General features: G+C 41.4%; 4 protein-coding genes across 6 annotated transcripts; 2 read left to right on the forward strand and 2 right to left on the reverse strand.

Annotated features, from left to right (window-relative positions):
• Positions 1 to 435: 435 nt before the first annotated feature.
• echdc1 (enoyl CoA hydratase domain containing 1) lies at positions 436 to 5084 on the forward strand. Of its 2 annotated transcripts, none has more exons than XM_004077772.5 (7): positions 436 to 519; positions 1305 to 1370; positions 1664 to 1839; positions 1902 to 2044; positions 2376 to 2428; positions 2503 to 2583; positions 2664 to 5084. In XM_004077772.5, the coding sequence occupies exons 2-7, from the start codon at positions 1306 to 1308 to the stop codon at positions 3079 to 3081; spliced, it is 936 nt and encodes a 311-aa protein (XP_004077820.1). In that variant the 5' UTR covers positions 436 to 519; position 1305; the 3' UTR covers positions 3082 to 5084. The 2 variants fall into 2 exon arrangements, with proteins under 2 accessions (XP_004077820.1, XP_020565709.1); XM_020710050.3 differs by having other exon boundaries at positions 478 to 519; positions 1668 to 1839.
• LOC101165757 (E3 ubiquitin-protein ligase rnf146-like) lies at positions 3936 to 8502 on the reverse strand. Of its 2 annotated transcripts, none has more exons than XM_011485061.3 (3): positions 8362 to 8502; positions 7705 to 7764; positions 3936 to 6248 (listed from the first exon to the last, which is right to left on the reverse strand). In XM_011485061.3, the coding sequence occupies exon 3, from the start codon at positions 6234 to 6236 to the stop codon at positions 5109 to 5111; it is 1128 nt and encodes a 375-aa protein (XP_011483363.1). In that variant the 5' UTR covers positions 6237 to 6248; positions 7705 to 7764; positions 8362 to 8502; the 3' UTR covers positions 3936 to 5108. The 2 variants fall into 2 exon arrangements, with proteins under 2 accessions (XP_011483363.1, XP_004077822.1); XM_004077774.5 differs by having other exon boundaries at positions 8316 to 8482.
• mdh2 (malate dehydrogenase 2, NAD (mitochondrial)) lies at positions 8437 to 10037 on the forward strand. Its single transcript, XM_004077775.5, has one exon. The coding sequence runs from the start codon at positions 8634 to 8636 to the stop codon at positions 9645 to 9647; it is 1014 nt and encodes a 337-aa protein (XP_004077823.1). The 5' UTR covers positions 8437 to 8633; the 3' UTR covers positions 9648 to 10037.
• A 1060-nt stretch (positions 10038 to 11097) lies between these two features.
• On the reverse strand, positions 11098 to 22073 carry rspo3 (R-spondin 3). The gene is made up of 6 exons (NM_001252249.1): positions 21974 to 22073; positions 18286 to 18480; positions 17708 to 17851; positions 17451 to 17597; positions 17134 to 17316; positions 11098 to 11315 (listed from the first exon to the last, which is right to left on the reverse strand). The coding sequence occupies exons 1-6, from the start codon at positions 22071 to 22073 to the stop codon at positions 11098 to 11100; spliced, it is 987 nt and encodes a 328-aa protein (NP_001239178.1).
• Positions 22074 to 22851: the final 778 nt, after the last annotated feature.

Raw genomic sequence — 22851 nt, forward strand, 5'->3', positions numbered from 1 at the left:
TCCTACTTCATTAATGGTTGCTTGTCTGCCTCTAATCAATTTTTTTCCTGCATTTTTCTTTGTCATTTAGCCCAAACTTTCAGCCTAAGTATAAATGGATTGTATGGGGTTGTATATTAATTGGTCTTGTGATGTTTTAGCATTTCACATTTTATATCTCTTTCAAAAAAGTTTTTTTTTTGTTTTGATATTTCATATTTTTGCAAGTTGTTTGAGGAAATGGACCCAAACAAGAAGATCAGGGATTTTACCTTAGATAATTAATTCTATAACTTTAGTTAATAAAAAAAAAAAACTCTAGATGGTATTATAAAAGTTTTATCTGTGTAACTATTGTCTCACTCTATCGTTTTGTGAAATTTAGATTAAATCAAATTTATAATGAATCTCACCACTCCGCTTAGCGCCTCCTTGTGGTGGAGTTTGCACATTTCTCCCGGAACCTAACAATTCCTCAGTGGTTCTTGTTTCTAGTAATGCAGATTTTAGTGTAACACCACACAAGTGTCACCAAACAAGGTTGGTGTTGATCATTTTTACGATTATTGTTTTGTATAAATTATTATGCCACAGACAAATGATGATTTTTTTAAACTATAAATGGCGTTGGCTCATATTTACATCCTAAATTGTTAAAGATGAGGGACGAAACTTTTGGATTTTATTGCTATCTAGGTTATTACAGACAAAAATATTCTGTTATAATTATAAGTTATAATGTATAAACATGTGTAGTGTCATTGTTTATATATGTCATGATATATTTATTGTATTGATATTTGTTAATAAAAGGTTATTGTTGTCAGAAACAATAACTGAACATTTTAAATGCCTCTAGTTTGTTCACATTGTAATTATAACGAATAAATGATATTACCGTCTCCCAATTTTTCGTTTTTTCATTGCCTAAAATTATGATTAATAATGCATACTACATTCAGTCAGTGCAACGTTTTTTAATCACAACAGGAACAGCCCAGCTCCATCAGATTTCCGAGGGGTACTTTAACGCCACATCTGTGAATTGCAACAGAAGTGGAAAAAATTTGATGCAAGAATAAAATTCAAACATCCAAATAACACTTTTTTAAAAATATTGACAGAGTCCAAGTTTGGTTTAATTAGCAAACAAAAACAATGCGTATTTTTTTTACTTATGCATTCACCTAAGTCATTTTTAACTAATGTTTGCACAACAAATGACATGATAATCTGAGTAACCTGTTGAATGAAGAAGACTTGTGACATCCAGAGGTGGGGAGGTCATGTTTTTGCTTTGCTAAGGAAAATAAAATGACTTGCAGGATGGTTCTCAGGGCACCAAGGCCACGTTTCCTGAGGAGTATCTGCTGCTTTGGGTCCTGGGCAAGGTAATGATAATAGTGTCCCATAACGTTTCTGGTGAAAAACAAGTCTTCTTATCATGAAATCTCACCAGGCAGAGAAAAAAACACATTTATGCTTCTGTTTCTACAAGCAGTCCCATCCTTTTCTGGTGCTTTCAAAGCCTCATTTACATTTTTTGCTCAAATTCTGTTAAAATCTTACGGTTTTTGCTTTTTTTTTTGTAAACTGCTCTATTATTTTGCTGCCTAAATTGTGTTTTGAAGCTTCATTGTCTGCAGTTAAGGATGTAAGTTATGTTTCACTGTTCTTTGTCAAGGCAGCTGCAGCGGCAGAGCAGTGGCTCTGTTTATTCCAGCATCCACGGCTTCAGCCAGGAGGAGATCAAAGAGAAGCTGCAGGCCTTTCCTGGGGGCTCCATTGATCTCCTGAAACAGGACTCTGGCATAGCTGTGCTGACCATCAACAATCCTCCTCGCATGAACGCCTTCTCCGGTAAAAAGACGGATTTGATCTCATACTGCAGTATGTGTAGCGTTTTAAATTTGTGTTTTCAGGTGCCATGATGGTGGATCTGGAGGAGAAGGTAACCCAGCTGGAGAACTGGACAGACGGGAAAGGTGTCATTGTTCAGGGTGCTGCTCAGACGTTCTGCTCTGGATCTGACTTAAATGCTGTCAGAGCGATGTCTAACTCACAGGTAGCAAAGGAAGTGTTTTCTCTTTGTTTTTTTGCCACACACTAAAAAATACAATCTCAGAGAGACACATATCTGTTCGATTGTTCTCACATCAGGAAGTGGAGCTTAAATGAATGAAAGCTTCAGCTGTCGCTCAGGTGACCTTAATGTGACTTTTTTGAGCTCATTTTCAAATGTGCTCCTCCATCACCATGCTTGACACTTGGTACTTGTTTGACATGTTTATATGATGTGTGTTTTATGGCGGTGTTGGTCTGCATCTTTGCTATTCTCTCTAGCAGCATCTTGTGGGCTTACTTGGTATGTCTGAACATTTTCTTTTCTCTTCAAGGATGGGATGAAAATGTGTATGTTCATGCAGAATACTCTCACAAGGCTGCTCAGGTAAGCGTTACTTTTGTTCTCTTTAGTAAAATGTTGCTGGGAAAAGGGAAAGACTGTAGTTTTTCTTTATGCAGGTTGCCTCTCATCTCTGTTGCCCTGGTGGAAGGTAACGCTCTTGGAGGAGGAGCAGAGCTTACAACCGCCTGCGATTTTAGGTCAACAGACATAAAGACTCCTGTATCCATTCAATCATTGATCTGATGTCTAATATGTGGCATGTTTCCTTATCTTTCAGGTTAATGGCCTCAGGAAGTGTGATCCAGTTCGTGCACAAACACATGGGTTTGGTCCCAGGCTGGGGTGGAGCTGCCCGACTTGTCACCCTGGTTGGAAGCCGAAACGCATTGAAGCTACTCGGAGGCGCTGTAAAGGTGGACTCTGACCTCGGCGTGCACATCGGCCTAGCCGATGGAGTTCTAAAGGTCGACCTGGACGCTGCACGCGCTGAGACTGGCCTGCAGCAGGCGGAGAGCTGGCTCAGCCAATACACCAAAGGACCTGCCCCAGTAATCAAGGCTGTGAAGAAAGTCGTCTTGTCTGGGAGAGAGCTCTCGCTCTCAGATGCTCTGAGGACAGAGAAGGATATATTTGGGACTGTCTGGGGAGGCCCAGCTAACTTGCAGGCACTGGCCAGCAAGTCCAAACACAAGTAACCCTATCTTAGTGCCTTTAGTCAACATTCTTATAAGCCCCATCCTGTCCAGAAGTGTAGGGAAATGTTTGATTTAATTTGAGTTGATAGAATTTTGGACTTTCAACACAGGACATTCCTGTGATGAAACAATATAATAAACATGTCTAAAGACTAGGCTTCTGTAAAGAGTAACATCACTAAGCAGAGGAACTTCTGCTCTGAAACAAACAAGCAGTCTTCTTTGTTTGTCCTCTGACTGCACCATTGTGACACTGATTAGATCAGTCCAGCTGAACTGAAGGAGCAGGAAGCACTCTGTCTTCAGGAGAATAATGCTGCTGCAGGCCTTTGTTATCTGGATTTGTGGATCATCAGCTGATCCGTCATATACCTTAGCAGCCATGCAGTTCCAGCCTCTGTGACCTTCCCCTTGCTCTCATTGCATTTCTCTGCTGGATTAATTTTCATTAACCAGGGTTTCAGATTTAAAAAAAGAGCTGAAATGGCATCAATATGAGGCTCAGCTTGTAGTATAAATGAATCTGCACAGCAGAAAAAACAGATGCTTTAAGGGACATGAAATGGCTCAGGGATGCAGACAGACCCTTATCTATTGTTTTCCCTTCCAGAGGGTCTGCTCCCAGACTGAACCTGCACCTGGAGTGGGACTGCTAGAGTCCAAAACCTCCAAGACGTGTTCAAAAATGAGTCAAAACTACCAACAAAAGAGAAAGAAAAAAAAAATCTAAATGACAAAAATGTTCTCCAACTACGAAACAGAAGAAATGTGAACAAAAAATCATTGTAAATAACATTTTAGAACAATGAAATGTTTAGATTTCTTCTTGAAAATGTAAGAAAAAGAGGAAGCTGAACCGTTACACAAACTTTATTCTTCAGAATGGAAAATCTAAAACTGAGCAGATGATTTCAAATTACAAAAATAACCACTTGATTTTTTTTTTGCAAAATGGCCGAGACCAATGGCATATCACTGTTGGTCACCTCCTTCAGACATCAGCCATGACAGGACGTAAAACCAATTTGCAAATGAAATACAAATATTTAGTCAAACTAAACCCGAAGGACATGAAAGCCGAAAGTCCTGCCAGCTAGCAGTTGTTAAATAACTCTCTCTTCAAACACGCACAAATCACAAAACTCCAAAAGCTCTTCCAAAGATTCACCGAAGCTACAGGCGATTCAGCGTTGAAAGGAAAAAACAAGAATGAATCACATTAAAAGGCAAATTTTAAAGGTTGGATTTTAAAGGTTGGATTAGTAGTACCAGTGTGAACAATTAAACATGATTCTCAACCTTTTCTAAATGTTTACTTAAATTCCAATTAAAGAGGGTCCACACAGTGTGTTTCCTTCTGAGTTCAATCTAAAAACACCCACATGTCATTTTTTCTCCATCTGTGCTAAACCACTTAAACATTTCCATCAAAACACAACCAGCTCCAAAATAAAACATGTTCAAAGATTGACAGTTTCAGATTTTTTTTAAAGAAAGGTTTGAAGTTTTCAAGGATGAAATCATTAGTAAGAGTGGTGAGATGACTTAAGCTGGGATGAGTCTGTTTCTGCGTGCTATGTTAGCTGAGAGAGTTAAATTGTACACGTTTACAATGCAGCCATTCATTCAAATGACTCTGTTCCATTTCCAGAAATAAACTTCCCATCATGCCTTCTGTTGTGTCAAGTCACAGATGTGACCAAGAGAACTAAAAGCTCTCAGTTTTGTTTTCTTTAAATAATAAATATCAATATAACAGCTTGCTGTGACACAAGAGAATGAATGTTTTAATATTTTAAATCACTTTCCTCAGCTTTACCTTCATTTCAGTGATGCTAAAATAGATTTAGAATGAAACTCACAGTCCAGAGGTTCACAGACTATGAAAAAAAACAAAACCCTTTATCTCAATTCTTCTGTACCAAACCATTCATCCCTGTTAGATTTGTAACCAAGGACAAGCGGCATGAAGTGGGAAATAAACTAATGGAACAGGAACATAACCATTTAGCATTGGGTGGTATTATTTACAATTTTGTACACTGGCCATCAGGCATTCTTGACCTTTCGCTGTTACTGGATGAAGAAGAGGCAGACTCTGATCGAGGAGCTTCTCCATCCTCTGGAGAAAGTCTTTGTCTCCAAGGCTGGTCGCCCCGGGGCCCCACACTCTCACCATATTCCTCTTCCTCTTCGTCATTACTCAAATCTCCGGAGCCAGACTGATCCACAAAGTTGGGAGGACCAGAAGACCTGGACGTTGTCGTTTCCTCCTCCTCTTCTTCTTCTCCTTCCCCGGCTTCAGATCGCTCATGAGAGGGGGTTGGCCTGGGACTGATGTGCAACTGGGAAAGTGTCTCTTCCAAAGCAGAGCTAATACTGGGGTCAGCCTGAGCCCCGAGGGAGGTGGGAGGCCGGGCAGGAGCTGAGGGGGCTGTGGCAATAAAAGGGATTCCTGTAATCGGCTGCTGTAAGCCTGTTATTGTGATGTCGGCTCCATCAGCAGAGTTCTCTCGATTTGCCACCCCCATGGCTCCACTTACCCCCTCTGTGTCCAATCGCAGCCCAGCCACTCCCTTTTTAGGGATATCTAAAACATCCCTCTTCATTTTGCGTCTCCGGCCGTGCTCATTGCGCCTGTATTGCACCATGTTCTCCAAGTCAGCTACATACAGAAAGCCGGCGATCAACATCTCTGCCGTCTTCTTGCCTTTAGAGAAAGCGTCCTCCAGCTCACGGCTGGTGCGCTCATCATATTGCCACCAACCATTACGGCCCTCATAATACCAAGCATGATCGCTCGATGCCCCACCCCGACCGCCAGCCGACGCTTTCAGCTCCTCTGGAGAGAGAAGTGTAGGCCTTTCCAGGAAGTCTTCTGGTACTTCCTGTCTGCAGAGAGCACAGCGTTTGCTCTGCCAAGATGCACCCTTTGCGCACAGGAAACAGAAGATGTGTTGGCATGGTAGCTGGACAGGGTGGACACAGCTCTGCAGACAAATGGCACACTCTGGGACGGAAAGCGCCGGGGACGGGTTGGTGGAGCCAGAACACGATGATTCTGCACTGCTGCCACTTCCACCACCACTGCTGCTGCCCTTCTTACTGGATGGAAGTGAGTTAACAGAGTGGTCAACCTCTCCACAACTAGCCATCCTTATGAAGTGCTGTAGGAAAGAGACAGGTGTATCAATGAACACATGAAGAATATGAGTTTTACCTCTGTAAAGGTAAGAACATCACTATTATGTACATTGTCTCAAAAAATTTGGAAGCAGCTAGCTTATTTGACAAAATGTAGTTAACAACTACATTTAGATTGGATTTACTAAGAAGCTTCATTTTTGTTTTAAATCCAACTAATGACCTTTACCAGATTTTTTAAGACCCACCGATGAAAACCATGTTTTAGTATCTTTTACTTCCTCTAGTAGCATTTTTATCATGATAGAGGACATACGTAAAGAAAATTAAGCTCAAAATTGTTGAGTATCGAGTATTTCTGTATTCAATCAAATGTGACAAAAAACAAAAAAAAGAGAGCACGTTTGTGACAGAAAATATGCCAGGTGGGCCACAAGCTCTCTGCTCCGCTCCATTTTGATCTACTTGCAGACAAATAGATCCATGTACGTCTTTGTTTTCCCTATCCGGCATCTGGATCAAAGTAGGGGTAGGATTATATAAACTCGCCTCTTCCCACTCCTTTTCAAGCAATAAATTAAGATCTATTTGACTTGATCAATGATCACTATATTTAATTAAGCAAATGTGATTGAAGTGTCTTTTTTTGTTGTATTTTCTGTTTTTTAAACAATGCATTTCAGCATTTCTGTAATGAGTTTGATCAATCTGTGTAAATTCTTTATTTCATTGACTACAATGCTTGAAATAAATCAATAAATCAAACAAATAAACACTGTACGACTGGATAGTTCAAATATTTCTTGCCACCGGTAATGATAGATTGGGGATGTGAGGGGCTGTAAGCTGGTGGGAGAGAGTGCAAACAGATGGGTGGCGGGAAATGTGGGCAGGCTTACTCCAACGGTCCCGCCCACAACTCGGGGGCAAATTTCTAATGAACTCCTGATGCTCTGCAGAAACTATGTCCTAGAAAATGACAGGTTTTTTGATTTGGCAAAAAAATAAAAAAGGCGTAATCCTAATTCAAATAACAACGGGAACACTTTTGGAATAGATCAAAAGATGATCAAAGTGAGTCTTTAAGTACTTTTATCCCACTTGCAGTTATACTAAAATATAAATGCAACAATAAAGCTGTTAATTAAACCAATAATGCCAATCTCAGTTTGCATTTATAAGGAATAATTGATGGTAAATAAAAAAAATAAGTGAGAAAAATAACAATATATAAATGTAACATTACAGAGTGAAAACTAAATTGACCAAAAATAAATAATATAAACCATGGCACACATGTTTTATTATTTATTTATGGAATAAAGCTATCAATGCTTTGGGGACATTTAACACAATCTAACTATAAAGAATGAAATCCACTTTTGCAGTTAATTAAACTTAAACGACTAATAGTGAATTTCAAACTGTAAAAGCTCATTGATATAATAAACCACTGATGATGTGCAGTTTGATACTCACTCAAAGATGCTTCAATATTGATGAATCATGAGTAGAGCTTTAAGATCGTCCAATTTTTCACTATTGAGACAAAAAAAAAAGTAAATTTAAAGGTCAGAACAGTTCAGCTGGTTGCAGGTTCAATGCAAGACATTTCTATGAGAGAGAGAAAAGACAAAGGCAATTCTATTAATCGACAACAATCAACGAGTTGTGTCGGTAAGTACGAACAGACAGCCCATTCTTATCCAGCACCGAGTCATATTCAAAGGTAATTTATTAAAAACACCAAAAAAATGTATCGTATTACTGACAGTCATAGGTTGTTTTTTTTAAGATGCAAAGAAGACAAACAAAAACTTGCTAGCAAAAATCACCAAATAAACCAAAGAAAAACCATAAGGCCTCGCAACGTATTTGCCGTTCTTTTATGGTAAACGATAATTGTGTGTACAAACAACAAAGTGAATACCAATAAAACTGAGCTATGAGGGCTAAGTGAAGTCCGCGAGCTCCAGTAAATAGACGGAGTTCATTTGACGGTGCTAGCTTCTTTTCTTAGCAGGAAAACAAAAACAGGAGAACTATGTTCTCTTGCGACACAGATCGAAACAACTACAAACTTACCGTACCTCTAAAAATGGCTTATCTTATGTCGTTTAATATTGTAAATCGTACCGTCGTAGAGATTTCCAATGCTAGTACATCGAATTCCAATGTTAACTGGCTTTGTTTTCTTCCGACAGAGGATCTGGGATAAACTGGGCGACGTAACTGTACGCGCTTACGTCAGTGGTACGTCAGTCGGTCCGTGCCTACGACCTTTTCTGTTTCGCGCATGCTCATCTCTTCCTGTTAGCTTGTGGCTAGAGGACGTTGGTGTCACAGAGGAAAGGGGCTCCCAAGTAACTTTTATTTCTCAACAAATTGCGTGAAGTGACAGAAGGAAGATGTTTTCCCGTGCCGTGAGACCAACCGTTAGCTTTGCGCGGTGCTTGTCCACCTCTTCACAGAACAACGCCAAAGTTGCGGTGCTCGGAGCTTCGGGCGGCATAGGCCAGCCTCTCTCCCTGCTGCTCAAGAATAGCCCCTTGGTGAGTCATCTCTCCCTGTATGATATTGCCCACACACCTGGGGTCGCCGCCGACCTTAGCCACATTGAGACAAGAGCCCAGGTGACCGGCTACATGGGGCCCGACCAGCTCGACGCGGCATTGCAGGGCTGCGAAGTCGTGGTGATTCCTGCCGGCGTGCCGAGGAAACCCGGCATGACCCGCGACGACCTGTTCAATACCAACGCAACCATTGTGGCCACCTTGGCTGACGCCTGCGCTCGCAACTGCCCAGAGGCTATGATCTGCATCATCGCAAACCCTGTGAACTCCACCATCCCCATTACATCAGAGGTCATGAAGAAGCATGGCGTGTACAACCCCAACAGAGTGTTTGGTGTCACAACCTTGGACATTGTCAGAGCCAACACCTTCGTGGCTGAGCTCAAAGGCTTGGATCCAGCTCGGGTCAATGTTCCAGTTATCGGTGGTCACGCAGGGAAGACCATCATCCCCCTTATTTCGCAGTGCACACCCAAAGTGGAGTTCCCTGCTGATCAGCTGTCTGCCTTGACCGGCAGAATCCAGGAAGCTGGTACAGAGGTGGTCAAGGCCAAGGCAGGAGCTGGCTCTGCTACCCTCTCCATGGCCTACGCCGGCGCCCGCTTCACCTTCTCCGTCCTGGATGCCATGAATGGAAAGGAAGGCGTGGTGGAGTGCGCATTTGTCAGGTCTGAGGAGACTGAGTGCAAGTACTTCTCCACACCTCTCCTCTTGGGGAAGAGCGGCATTGAGAAGAACCTGGGGCTGGGCAAGCTGTCTGCCTTTGAGGAGAAGCTGGTGGCTGATGCCATCGGCGAGCTGAAGGCCTCCATCAAGAAGGGCGAGGATTTTGCCGCTAATATGAAGTAAACCCTGGAGTCATTCAATATTTTCAAAACCCAGCCACAGTTTTGATGGATCATTTGTTCTGTCTTAAAATGCATCAGAGTAACTGAAGTTCTGTCAGTGTTTCCTCTTTATTAATTCTTGGCAGAGTTGTCATTTTAGTACATTTACCTTTTCCTTTCCAGACATGGCTTTTTCTTTGTGATTAGATTCTGAAATACTGTACTGTGAATGTTTAAAATGTTGTTTTGTTTTGTGAATGTCAGAAAAAAAAAAATCAAAAAATTAAATTTTTGTGTACCTGTTCCCTGCTGAATAATACAGGAGGAAATACTGTCATGTCTGCTGATGCACATACTGTAGTTGTTACTGATGCAAAATATTCACTCCAAAAATAAACAGCTGCGCTTTAAACAGGGTTTTTCCTCATCTTCTTTCCTGTCGGCTTGATAGAGCACCCGAAAAAAACAACAAAGAATTTCTCTACATTTTCTTATTGCACTCAACTTTAAATGTATCTGTAGTTTACCCATATGCATCTTACTGGTCTATTAATTTGAATACATTCATTTTCTTAGAACTTAATTAATGTGTAACTAATTTTATTAGAAAGTTTACATTTTGATAAGGAAAGCAAATGACAAAGGTCAATGTATTTCTAAAACACCAAACAAGTTAATAGACTCTATAAAACTTAATACACAGCAGTTCAGTAGGGTTTTTTGGGGGTTGACATGAAACAAGACAACAGACATGGGTACAATCTCAGTTTATTTGACAAACAGAAGATTTTGGGGTTTAGCCAATTAGCACAAAATCCACTTACACACTAAATAACTTGTAGATTTGATTTACTTCTCTGGGAAAACGTAGCTTTTCTGCAAAATTTACAATATACTTTTTGGACTTGTCAAAGTCACAGGATGCAAGCTGCCTCACATCTGTCATTTCAAAAAAATAAAGAGAGGGCAAAACCAAATGTTTATTTCTCTAGCAATCATGAACAAGATGGGAAGCTCTAAAGAACAGGTACAACAATAATAATAGTTCTACATAATGCTGTAAAATCTACATTCAAAAAAACCAAGATGTACAATTATGTACCAGAGTCCCTTTAAATAACTATATCAACAACAGCGCGTGTCTCTCAGTACATCCATCTGAAATTATTCTCAATGTTTCTCAGTCTCGTGGTTTTCAGAGGAGACGCTCTGGAAGAGGTGAAGGTCAGACTACTGGATAGGAAAATAGAAGACTTTACATAGTCTGTAGTGGCTAAAGCCTTGTGGCTGAACGTGCCCCATCACACTGGTGCATTAAATAGTCTGTTCAAATCATACAGGTAGCAGCATAACCCTGGAAATGGAGGGGTTAAAGAGGAGAATAGTGGGTGAGGATGGGGATGCTGTGGAGCTGGAAGGATGGGAAGCTAACAGGAGGGCTGGGAGCCTTTAAACGTGGTCAGTTCACGGCACTACTGCACAAGGCTGTGCTCGGGGGAGGCAGTCTCTGTGTTGTGGCCTCTGCGGTGTCTGTGCTCCGTTTTGTTCCTGTTCTCAGAGTTTTCCCGTTCGCCTGTGCCTCTGTCCCGCTCCCGTCCTCTTTTCTTCTCTCTTCTCCCCTCATCGCTTTCCTTGTCTTTGCGATTTTTGCGATTCCGTCGCTCTTTTCGCTCTGGATTTCTCCTCCCTCCTAAAAAAAAAAATGAAAAGAAACAAAAAAGGTTTTGATCAGTTGAGATACAAAAAAATTGGACTTTTAAATAAGACATTACTGAGCATAGCATCAGTAAATGGTTAAAACGGAAGTCAGTATGGACGTTTCCGTAGACAGGCCCATTTATGTTCAAATCTAAGATATGTCAACAGTTTGGACATTATTTAACAAATTAAACAGTATGTTGCTTCAATCTAACTTGTTTCTTTGGATTTCAGAGTCCAATACTTGTTTTTTATATCCAGTGTTTGAATTTATTCCAGGCTAGAATTCATTCATGCAGCAACATAAACATGGAAAAAATGAAAAACGAACTCAACGTCAGTGGTCATAGGGTGCAGTTCTCCATTTCTACCACTAGATATCAGTAGCTAATCGCAGATTCTGACAAACCCATACGTCCATCAGCTGCTGTCTCTCTCAGTGATGAGCAGACCTTTGTCCAAAATAGAAAGCCCCTTAAATAAACTCCCAATTTATCTGTTCTTGCTGCGCCATCGCATAAACAGAACCGACCATTTTGGAATGCTGGAGGTTTATCTCTGCTCGAGCCACGATTATTAATGATAATAACAAGATCTATCCTCAGGGAGGCTGGAGACAGGACCTGCGAGTGAAAGCAGTGGAGGCCCTTTCCTGTTGTTGTACCACTGCCGCTCATGTGTGAGTGGAACGGAGCTGGACAACCTGCTAGCTGTTGGCTGGCCGATGGGGGATTGTGAAACTGCTGAAGTAGGCAACAGGCACAGACACAGGCAGAGAGAAAAGAGACAGATATCTGTCTCTTTCTCCTGTCTGCTTTATGTTTCCTCCCCAATAACACTCATCGGTGTATTAATCAATGGAAGCTTCCGCAGGAACAAAATGAAGGTATGACTCATACATTTTGGGACACAAAGGTGTCCTCGCACTCTCTGTTTCATCTCTTGGATACCCCAAAACGAAAAGGAGTGGGAATGCTGAGGCGTTTTCTTAACTGTATTACAGGGAATCATTTGACAGTCCTATCAGTGACAGTAAGGGGAGATGGTTTTATGGATGGATGGTCCACTGACTCATTTATGCCCCCCGTCCTCTATAAACACAGGAAGTTCCCTTGGCTCTCATTGTTTTCTTTGTCCTAACACTGTAACTATTTACAAGTTCAGTGGATTAGTCATAGTGTAGCCCCAGTGCTTTTATTTTAGTTATTTTTTGTAGAACTAGAGGAGAAACCTAATCCATGCCAGCGTTGAGATAATTAGGAGACTGTTTATCAAACCAACCTGCATTTAGTTAGCTGGAACAGTTTCCGATGGGCTTGCTGTAAACTATGCATTGACGTGTGTATAACGGTCCCGATTTGAGACACCTTTGGAGGGTTTGGACCGAGTTCAAAATACATTTAGCACATACCCAAGTGTCAGCTTGTCATGAATAATTTCAAATTTGCAGGCTTTGCTGTGAGGATTGCCTATGGAACAAGATGAAAATGTTCCAGCGATGTTAGAAGGTGGAATGTCATGTTGCAATAGCTTTCTTGAGATGAAGTAAAAGAGCTTCTTCCATCTACTTCTATATCTGATCTGCACCGAATTGGCACTACTAGGCTTTTACTGTAGCTCAGAGTGAAAGCTGAAAGTCAGAGAAAACAGCTTATGATCTTCCGTTCTGATCTGTAACTAATTCTAAAATGTTTTTTCGCAGGGATTTACTTGAAAAAACTGGGCTCCTGCTTCCAAGTAAAAATAATAGCTGCAATGCTGAGATTTAGGATTCTGCTCTAAGAGATTTAGTGTCATCAGTAGGCTAATCCAAGAGTTTCACCAAGTTATTTAAACTGGTTTCAGTTTATTTCTCAATTTCTGTGATTGTTGTAAAGCTTCTTTGTTAACTGATGTGACTGAGTTCAATTCTCAGAGTAGCCAAGCTTTTTCTGAGGAGTTTGAAAATGGTTTTTGACAAACTTTTTATCTGTGACTTATTGATATCACCAGTGCTGTTTAAATAAGTCCAGCCTTATGGACTGTTTCACTTTATAATCAATCAGGATGGAGAGGCCATCACAGAGGCTTAAAGAGTAAAGAGATTACAAAAAGGGTTACCACAGCAATGCAAGGAAACAGGAATTAATTTGTCATAACTGAAGCAGCAAAAAATGATAAACCTCTGTATGAATTTTCACTTATAGATAATGTAGACTTTTTTTCATCCAGTTCCGCAGAGAAAGCATCAAGCTGTTTCTCAACGCTAAAAATGCAGTGAAATGACTGAAATAGAATAAACAGTTACCTAATTCCAGCTCCATTTTCTCTGGTTCTTAGAAGAAAACTTCCATGAAACAATCTCCCTTCACTGTGACAAAGTATAATGGCTCTTTGTGCTGTAAACCTGTGAGGTCCGACATCACCCCGGTACACGATGTGCACCAATTTGTTTTTATTGTTGCAGATTGTCGACCTCATTCTTCCGTTAAGAGTAGTTATAAAAATTATTGTGTCCTAAGTGGTGCAAATACTATCTACTGCTCAGTATTTGGGTGGTCACGTCCACCCGGAGACTTTGAGATTCTGGGTTCAAATCCACAGTCGGGCCATACCAAGGCTCTAAAAATGAGACTCTGTGCTTCCAATACCTGAAATTCTGCCCCATGGGTTTGATTGGGGATTAAAACACCTATTGGCTGTCAGGTGGGGTTGCACCGTGGCTAATAGCTCCTCCAAGAGATAGACACTCATGTGTGACGATCAATGGGACTTTGACTAAACTTAACTGTAAATGTCTCAAGTAACAAAGTTGTAAATGTAGTTGAAACCTTCCTATCTCTGCATGTACATTTATGTGCTGTTCAAACAAACCTGATGGACTGACAGTATCTTTGGTACAGATTCTTAAAATTAAGAACAAGATGGTAGCAAAAAACAGGACTCAACTGCACTGAAAACACAGACAAGTTGGACTAAAAGGGACGTCACACACTACTGACAAAATGAATCCAGTGAGGATGAACAAAAAATAGAGAGCCAGAGGACACAACAACGCAAAATAGGGTTTAAATCAACAAGGTGACAGCTGTTTGCAAATTAAAATCACAAGAGAGAGCAAAGGACCACTGGGGTTAAGGGGAAGTGAGTCTCCACATGAGTGCATGGTCAGAGGTCCAGTGTGTGTTTTATGATGGCACATCCTCTGCAGCAGGCGTTCTGTCGTCCGGGGAGCTTTTGGCGGGAGCCAGGCTTGGATTAAAGGCTTGGCCTATCCCACGAGTGGAATGCCTGCAGTATGGCTGCCAGGATGTCAAGACAGGGGCTGTGGGTGTGAGCCACATAAATGTGTTCCACTGTTGTGGGAGCTTGCTTAACTGGAGGCAACAGCGTTAAGCAGGTTAAGGGGTGCAGAGCTCGCCGTCTGTACATCCATAGATGAAGATAGATGGGTGAACAGTTCTAAAATCTGGAGGATGTGTGTGAACATTTTACATTTATGGACTAAGCTGGTGCAACTTAAACTTTCGATTAGTGTCAGATATTTATTACAATTATAGTTTTTTTTAAAAAAAAAAACAACTAAGAAATATGCAAAATAATTGTCTTCATACCAAAGCAAAATTGTAGGTTTTTATCTTTTAGACTTTTAATAGAATAGAATAAAACTTTATTGATCCTACAAAGGGAAAATGATTTTTGTAACCATAGCTCTATTACACAATAAGTAGATAATAAAACTTAATTTGCAAAGTTACATTTTTTATTTTTTGGTAAGATAAGCCAGGTGAACAGAAATAGTGTGAAAACGCCCATGACTTAAATTTTGAAGCTTAATGCTTGTGTACTGATTAAAAATGATTAATCTGCATACAGTTCCCATGTTTATTTCAATGACATTGGGCTGGTTCAGGCTTGCCAGGCTTGGACAGTTCTCACAATGAGGCCGCGTTTGATTGTTTTCAGACAATACTGAGCCAAAAACAACAATTAGGGAATGGGCGAACAAATACTCTTAATAAGTGTTTTTGAGAAACATTTTGTTTTTTTTCTGCCATGAAGGAAAGAAGGGCTGCTATGGGATTGAATTTAACAGTTTGAACAATAAAGCTGAAAATTGTTGCAGAATAAAATGGAAATTTTGGGGGGAATCCATGTATATACATACGTTGTTGACGTTCATAGTAAATTAAGTGGTAGAGAGATAAAAACGACGATTAGAAAAAAAAAGGACTATGATCTAAATTAAAACAATGTGCTTCAGAAATTAACTAAAAGAGTAGATGATATAAAAAAGAGGGAGTGGCTGTGAGGGGAAAGTCAAAAAAAGGAGGAAAGGAAGAGCTAGGATGTATCAGTGTCAAAGGGTGGATGGAGGATTACAAGAGACTCTCTGAGGCCAGGTCATTGACCTTCTAGCGTGTGCAAAACGTAAACAGAGAGGAGAAGATGCACCAAAGCAGATAATTAGCTTCCATTGAGTGAAGAGATTGGGCAATAGGGTAATCACATGTAAGTGTGTCTGCTCACTTCTTCCTTCCTTCCTCTGACCCCTCTACCCCTTCAGCCAGCTCTAACTAGATCAGCTGCTTTCCACCTTTTTTTTTTCTAAACCTTTTGCCTCGATGGGACTGACCACACCAAAGAAAACACGTGGGATGTGTGTTTTCTTTGGTGTGGTGTGTTTGTGTGTGTGTAATGGGTGATGGATCAGTGAACAGATGCAGACTGAAAGTGGGCAACGGGGTAACAGAGGGTACTTATCTTAGTCTGACTTACAAATCATGTTGGTCCATGTTAACTCTGCTTACTAATTATCAGCAGACCAACTGCTGCCTAGGTATTTCAGTGAGACAAAGTGTCTGCATCCACACATACAAAGGTTGGGAGTCTGGACATTGGCTTTCAAGCCATATGAAAAAAGTGTGTGAGTGTGTGTCGGAGCAAGGGAGAGGGAGAGATAGTTATTGTGTTTCTGTCTCTTTGTGTGTATTGGCAGCTGTGGGGATAAACCAATACTGATCCCCTGGTCGCCGCGTGCCTCCCAAGGGGAGGATGTTGATGTTGAGTGGACTGTTTCTGTTCCAGAGCCAACGGCTTTTTGCTGCATCACACACACTTTGACACACACTTGTGCACCCGTACACACTCACATTGTTTGTTCTGTAAGTGTGAGGCCCCAAGGGGCTGAATCCCAGCCTCCAACCCTGTCTGCAATCTGTCATTTAACACTACAGAGCCCCCAAAAAAAAACAACCAGTCGTATCCGCCAACTACCCGAGGAACAACGCACACAAGCTCGCACACAATGCCCGCGCAACACACAGTGTTTATAAATGCACGGTATCAGATTTTATACAAAGACTAGCCCATCTGAAAGCAGTTTTAACTCCGTTTATCAGAGATGATCGTACTATTCCCTGTTCACTAAAAGCAATGAAAGCGGTTTTACTGTTTAAAATCTGAAAAAGGTCTTGTGGGAAAGAGGCACAATAAACTTATTGCAACATCACACATGTTCACTACCCCCTACTGTCCTCACTTCAGCCACAGTGACATTTATCTGAATAAATGAACAAAGACTTGAGCTCAAGACCACCAGCTCCCTGTGATTGTGGAAGCTGAAGCAGCATGGCCTGGAATTCACAGAAAACTGAAGGACTGCCAAGTGTCACAAATCCAGAGGCAGCAGAGAGGGTTGTAGTGACGGGTCAATAGCAGTTACTGCTTGTGATACACACAGTCATTTTGTGTTCTGACTCATACAACTCAAAAGCAAGTGTCGGATCGTTTAAAGGGGGTCAGAGACACTTAAAAATAGTACGACCTACCTGAACATCTCTTCCTTTTAACCAGACAGTCTTTGACCTCTGTGGTCAAAGGGCAGGGTCTGCCAAACTGTGATGGTGTCTGAAGGATCTGTCTCATGCGGGCCTCCTGGCCCCGTCGATTGCAGGTTTTGCTGGATCTAATGCAGGGGCTCCATTCGCTCCACTCACCCACCTGGCAGTGCACTAACAATGGAAAGATATGATATGTCAGTATGAAAAACATTTTCTAGAAGGCCACATTTTGTTCTTTTTCTAAAACATGGTTTTTTAGTTGGTGACATGTACAAAGGGTCCTGAAACAGACACACTTGTCTCACCTTGTGGTGTACACTCCATAAGTCTGTCGTTAGGCTCATAGTCTTCTGGACAGATGTGGTAGCATTTTCCATTCAATTGGTAAAAGCCTTGCCTGCACCGCATACATGTCTCGCTGTTCACACACAGCTCACACTCTGCAGGGCAACCTGCAAACATAGTCAGAGTTGAACTTGTTTCCATGCACCAACTATGAAACGTAAACGTGGAAAGAGCAAGTGGACACATTCTGTCCTCTTCTCTGATCAACTGAACTCACTGAGAACACACTCCCTCTGTGTGTCGTTGTGAACCATGCTGTCAGGGCAGCTCTCCTGGCACTTGCCCAGATGAAGGTAAAATCCCGCTCGGCAGCGTGTGCAGAAGTTCTTGTCGAAGCAGGAGTCACACTCCGACCTGCACTCTGACAGAGAAAAACAGACCCGCAGCAAGAGTTTATTTAAGCAGGACAAGTTATTGTGTGTCCTGCACATTAAACATGCAGGGTGTCTGCATGTGTGCGTTTGTGCTCGTGGAGGTGTGTGTGTTAAAGAGTGCAGGTCTGGTTTAAAACCGGACAGCCAGCTGCAATCAGATTTATGTTTAGCTTGGTGCTATGCAAAAAGGAGAAAACCTGATGTTTTTGTGTCTAAAGAATACATTTTTAAAAGAACTCTCAGTGCTTATATGTTTGCTTTTAACCAGAATTCAGCTGACTTATAACAGCTGCAGTTAACACACAGGTGTGTAACTAAAACAACACCCAGCATCATGCCAACTGTCAAATGGGAATGTGCTCAGTTCACTTTCCATTTTTTGAAAAAAATTTTTTTTCCATGAATGCACATCTTGACTCACTTGTACAGGTGTTTCTCTCAGGGGAGCGAGTACCATAGAAGCCCGGTGGACAGGATGTCATGCACACTCCGATCTGCTTCATCCCGATCCTCTTCAAATGCATGAAGAAGCGTGGCTTGCAGGATAGACAACCGTTATAGTCAGAGCAGGTCAGGCAGCCACCCTGCTGGCACCCTGAGCTCACTCCAGAGATCGCTGTCGGCATAAATAAAAAGTTGCATTGTATAGAAGGCACTGTACGATGAATGACATATGTAAACCCTGGTATCTTATCAAGCACTGAGTTAGACTGTTGAGAAAAACCCAAAGTAATGTGATAAAATTAGGCTACATTTATTTTATTTTTTGTTTGGATGCCACAAAACAGGTTTAAAAGATACAAATACTAGAGTGGTAAAGATTGAAATACTTGACATTATTTGGTCTTTAAATACTATTTACCACTGCAGTAATCACTACTTAAATGCTTTCACCTCTACATCATGTATTTTTTGCTGTAAGGGCACTTATATCTTGTGAACAAGGCTTTTAAATTGTACATCATGAGAACATTTACAAGGTGCACGAGCAGAATCCCTTTTAGTCAACAACGGTGGTCAGAACATTCCAAAACTCCATCTTAAGGCACAGAGCCAAAGTGAGCTGCAAGTGAGTTTATAATTCAATGCACAAGTGTTGCATAACAAAATCACGGATGACAAATCACCTGCTGAGGGTAAAATTCCTCTTAGAATAGGAACAGAAGTGCTTTATTTTCCTACATGTCTCATCCAAGGGTTTACTGAAATGGATCAGAAGATGCACCAAACTTTGAATTCTAGGAACCATGGTTGTAGTGGATATGGAATTATTATTATTTTTTTTCTTAAGGCTAAAAATAATAAAATATGGGATGTGAGTAGGGGTTTCAACACACAGTATGTTGAATTCTTGGGGAAAACTTCTCTTGATTTGGATATAGAAAGTTGTGGTTCTAAACCACTAGACTTTGTGGGGAGTTGTGAGCTGTTTTAAAGGTAACCTGAAGACTCAGAGCATCACAAGACCCACTTTGATAATCTTCAAATCTATTTTCAAAGCATTCCCAGTGATCTATTCATTATGATTACGCCATTTTTAGCCACTGTTTTTTTAAATTGTTGTTTTCTAGGACATAGTTTCCACAGAATGGCAGTAGTTCATTAGACATTTGCCTCAGAATTGTTGAATTCTTGGGGCAGAGTAAGCCCAGTCACACATTTCATTATCCATCTGTTTACACTCTCCTCCACTAGCTTACAGCCCCTCACACCCCCAACCGCGTTGCAACAAAAATGACAAGCAGTATTGGAGCTATCTAGCTGTACAGTTTTGAGCCAAATGTCAGCACAGATGAGGAAAACAAAGACGTACATGGATCTAGTCGTCCACAAGTGGTAGTAGTTTCTACAACGACTTGCCATTGGCCATTATAGTTTCTAAGTCACAGTTAGAGGCTTTTTGGCATTTTTCGTCTGCTCCTGATTCACAACGATTTGAATAAAGAAATACTCATCAGAAAAAACCCACCCTTTTTTATTGGAGTGGGTTGTTAAAATATTTACTTAAAGATATTTCAGAAAAACATGTTTTCAAGAAAAATCCAAAGAGAATTGAATAAATATTTTGCAATGGTTTGCTCTAAAGGGCTTTGGTCACCTTGTGTATCACAGGAAGAATTTCCTTTCTTGGCTTTTTCTTCTTACCAGTGGCTTGTGCTTTTTATGTAGCTACTAGCTTATAATAGATCACTTTGTTTGAACTATTTTGACTCCCTTTACAAGTATTGTCCAATTGCCCACACTCTTCCTGTCAAGCCGCCCTCACAGAAACTTCACAGAAACTGTGAGATACTGGAATTTGGCCCTGCCCTTGCGCTCATGGAACCCCGGGTGGACAGTAGCATCTTGTGCAACACATCAACAAAGATGCATGTGAAAAAAGCACAGATGTTATAAAACATCTCCTAAACTATCCAATATCAAGATCTTTCTCATTACCCTTTTAAGTGTACACCACACCAAGGCATTGGTTTTTACGGATGCATCATCACAGACAGGAAACTTGGATGCTGTCTGGCCTGGTTAACTGAATGGTCATTGACTCCATGCTCGCTCTTTCTCCCTCAAAAGTCTGCACTCCTTCACCCCTTCCTTAACTAATCCCTCCATCCTCCCTGATATCTCTAGGGGTTTTAGATATGGGCATCCTCGGAGGAAGTCTGGGATTCTTTGAAGAACACATCAATTAAAAGTTACTGAGTCAGAGTGGACTGGACCCGATCCACTCCTGATGTTGTCCTTCTATTTGGACAACTGAAACATTGTTCATTGGCCCATGGTTAACTTTTTTTTGACTGAAGTTTTTCAGCAAAAAAGCTACGTACTGGTTTATCATTTTGCACAGCGGCAAAGTAACCCCAGACTAACAAGGAATCTGAATTCACAGAAGGCATCTTAGCTAAAGGGGAGTTTAGTTGAAGAAGACAAAGAAAAGCTTTCCAAACAAGGATTTCCTCTTCCTTTCTAATGAGGCTTTTTGGACACCAAACAAGAACAAATCTGTAGATCCTTGCACATAAAGTAGACTTTCCTAATTAAATATTTCTACATTTGTATAGCAAACACAGTCAGGATTAGCAGAATTAATGCTGGATGTAGCAATCACTGGTAATCTGATCTACGATGTGTGACCAAAGGCAAGAAGAACACAAAGAAGGTTCAATCCCAGGTGGCAGGGATAAAAACGTCTCTCTGAAGGTCAACCCTACTGCATCATAGACAGTTTTAGCACACGCTGGCAAGTGATACACGGAATATTCCAGTTATCATTGCTCTTCTGCAATGGAATTAATCACAGAGCACATCTGGAGACCCTCAATGATAAAGTCAATGTGGGCAGTACAAAAAATGCTTTATTGATTCCTATTTTTCATAGTCATGAAACAAAATGAAAAAGAAAAATCTGGTTAAAGATTAAGAGATTATACATTATGCTAAACCATTATGAAAGATGAAAGAAGTTGGACCCCTTACGTTCATTTTGCATTAATTTTTAGATCCTGATATGTCTAAGGATACAAGTGACTGGTGGCATAGAGAAGAAACCCCACTGTCCACATCACAAGAAAGGTTGAAACTGCCACAAAGTCTGAAAAGTGCGCTGAACATGGGAAGCAAAAGCTTGGATGTTCACATGAGCATTGAACAGACTTTATAGCCCTGACAGCAGCCTGGAAAATGCTTGAAGTCTGCTGCGCTGGCCGCTAGAGAGCGACGGGAGGCAGGAGAGTGCGCGTAAAGAGGCGCAGCGGGCCTCAGCTGCCACTGTTCAATTGAGCTATTAAATCACTTAAGTGCGCACAAATGAGAAAAATTCACACTACTGTGCAGTCTTTGAAATCCAAACTGTCCTAGGAAATTTGTTTTTGCTCTTAAAACTATTGTTTGATAACCCACAAGTCTAAAATTGCACACGGTAAGACAATGTACCCAAAACAATCATTAAGAAAGTTCAAATAATAATTGGGGTTTCTCTGTGGTTGCAGAATCCAACAGCTCCTCATAAGAAGTAGTTTTGACACAAATGTAACAAATTTGAAATAAAGAGCAAACATTAAAGAATAAAATCTCTCACTTGTATGACCTCACTCAGGCAGCGTGCTACTTACATTTATGCTGCGGGTGCCTGGAGCTGCTGTGCGGCTGACAACCAGTGAAATCCATGCAGTGCAAGATGATCAAAACAAAGGAGATGACTTGTAATTGCATAGTAGCCCAAAGGTGAGACTTGTAAAGCCAATGTCAATGTTCACCGAAACACTTTCTTTCACTTTTTCCTCGCCCCAGACAGAGGCAGAAGCTGGAGTGTGGATAATTCCTACACGAAACAGGACGCCCAACTATGTGGTGTTATGTGGTGGTGGTAGTGTACGGTGGCCCAATGATGCCTGGGCCGCTTAGACTGTAACATCCTGTATGGGGTCCACATATGGGCCAAAAAAGCCGGACTGCGTCAGGGATCCGTTATCCACGCAGTGATGAAGACTATTCCCTTGGAAAAACATCCACACGTCTCAAAAAGGAGGACTGTCATCTGTTGCGCGCCAGGGAGAGATAATTAAAGAAGAAAAGATGATATCAAAGCATGCCCGCAGGGGTTCTCAAGAACTCGGGGGTAATAAATCCATTTTTCAGAACTCCAGAACTCTTCCGCTCGTGTCTCAGCGGAGATGCGCCGTGCGTCCCGGTGCGCCTGGATGATACGCCGAGCGCGCAGAGGGTCTCGCCTTCACCTCAGCATCCACTGAAGCAACCATGCGCGCACACTCAGAAAGTGAAAGCCAACACAGGATCGAAAAGTTTCATTAAACTGTAAAATGTGTTTCCTTCTCTCACAGGCGCGCCTCCCTCTGCTCGCTGCAGCTGAACCGATGTGAATCTCCGCAGTTTCAGCGCCTTTCTGCTTTGCGTGCCGGACCCATTTACCCCCCCCCCCCCCCCCCCCCTGCCCCCCTCTCCCGTCCCGCTGATGACTTCAGCCCCTCCA

Source organism: Oryzias latipes, chromosome 16 (genome assembly GCF_053564925.1).
Source record: "Oryzias latipes strain Hd-rR chromosome 16, Olatipes_Hd-rR_3.1".
NCBI lineage: Eukaryota > Metazoa > Chordata > Actinopteri > Beloniformes > Adrianichthyidae > Oryzias > Oryzias latipes.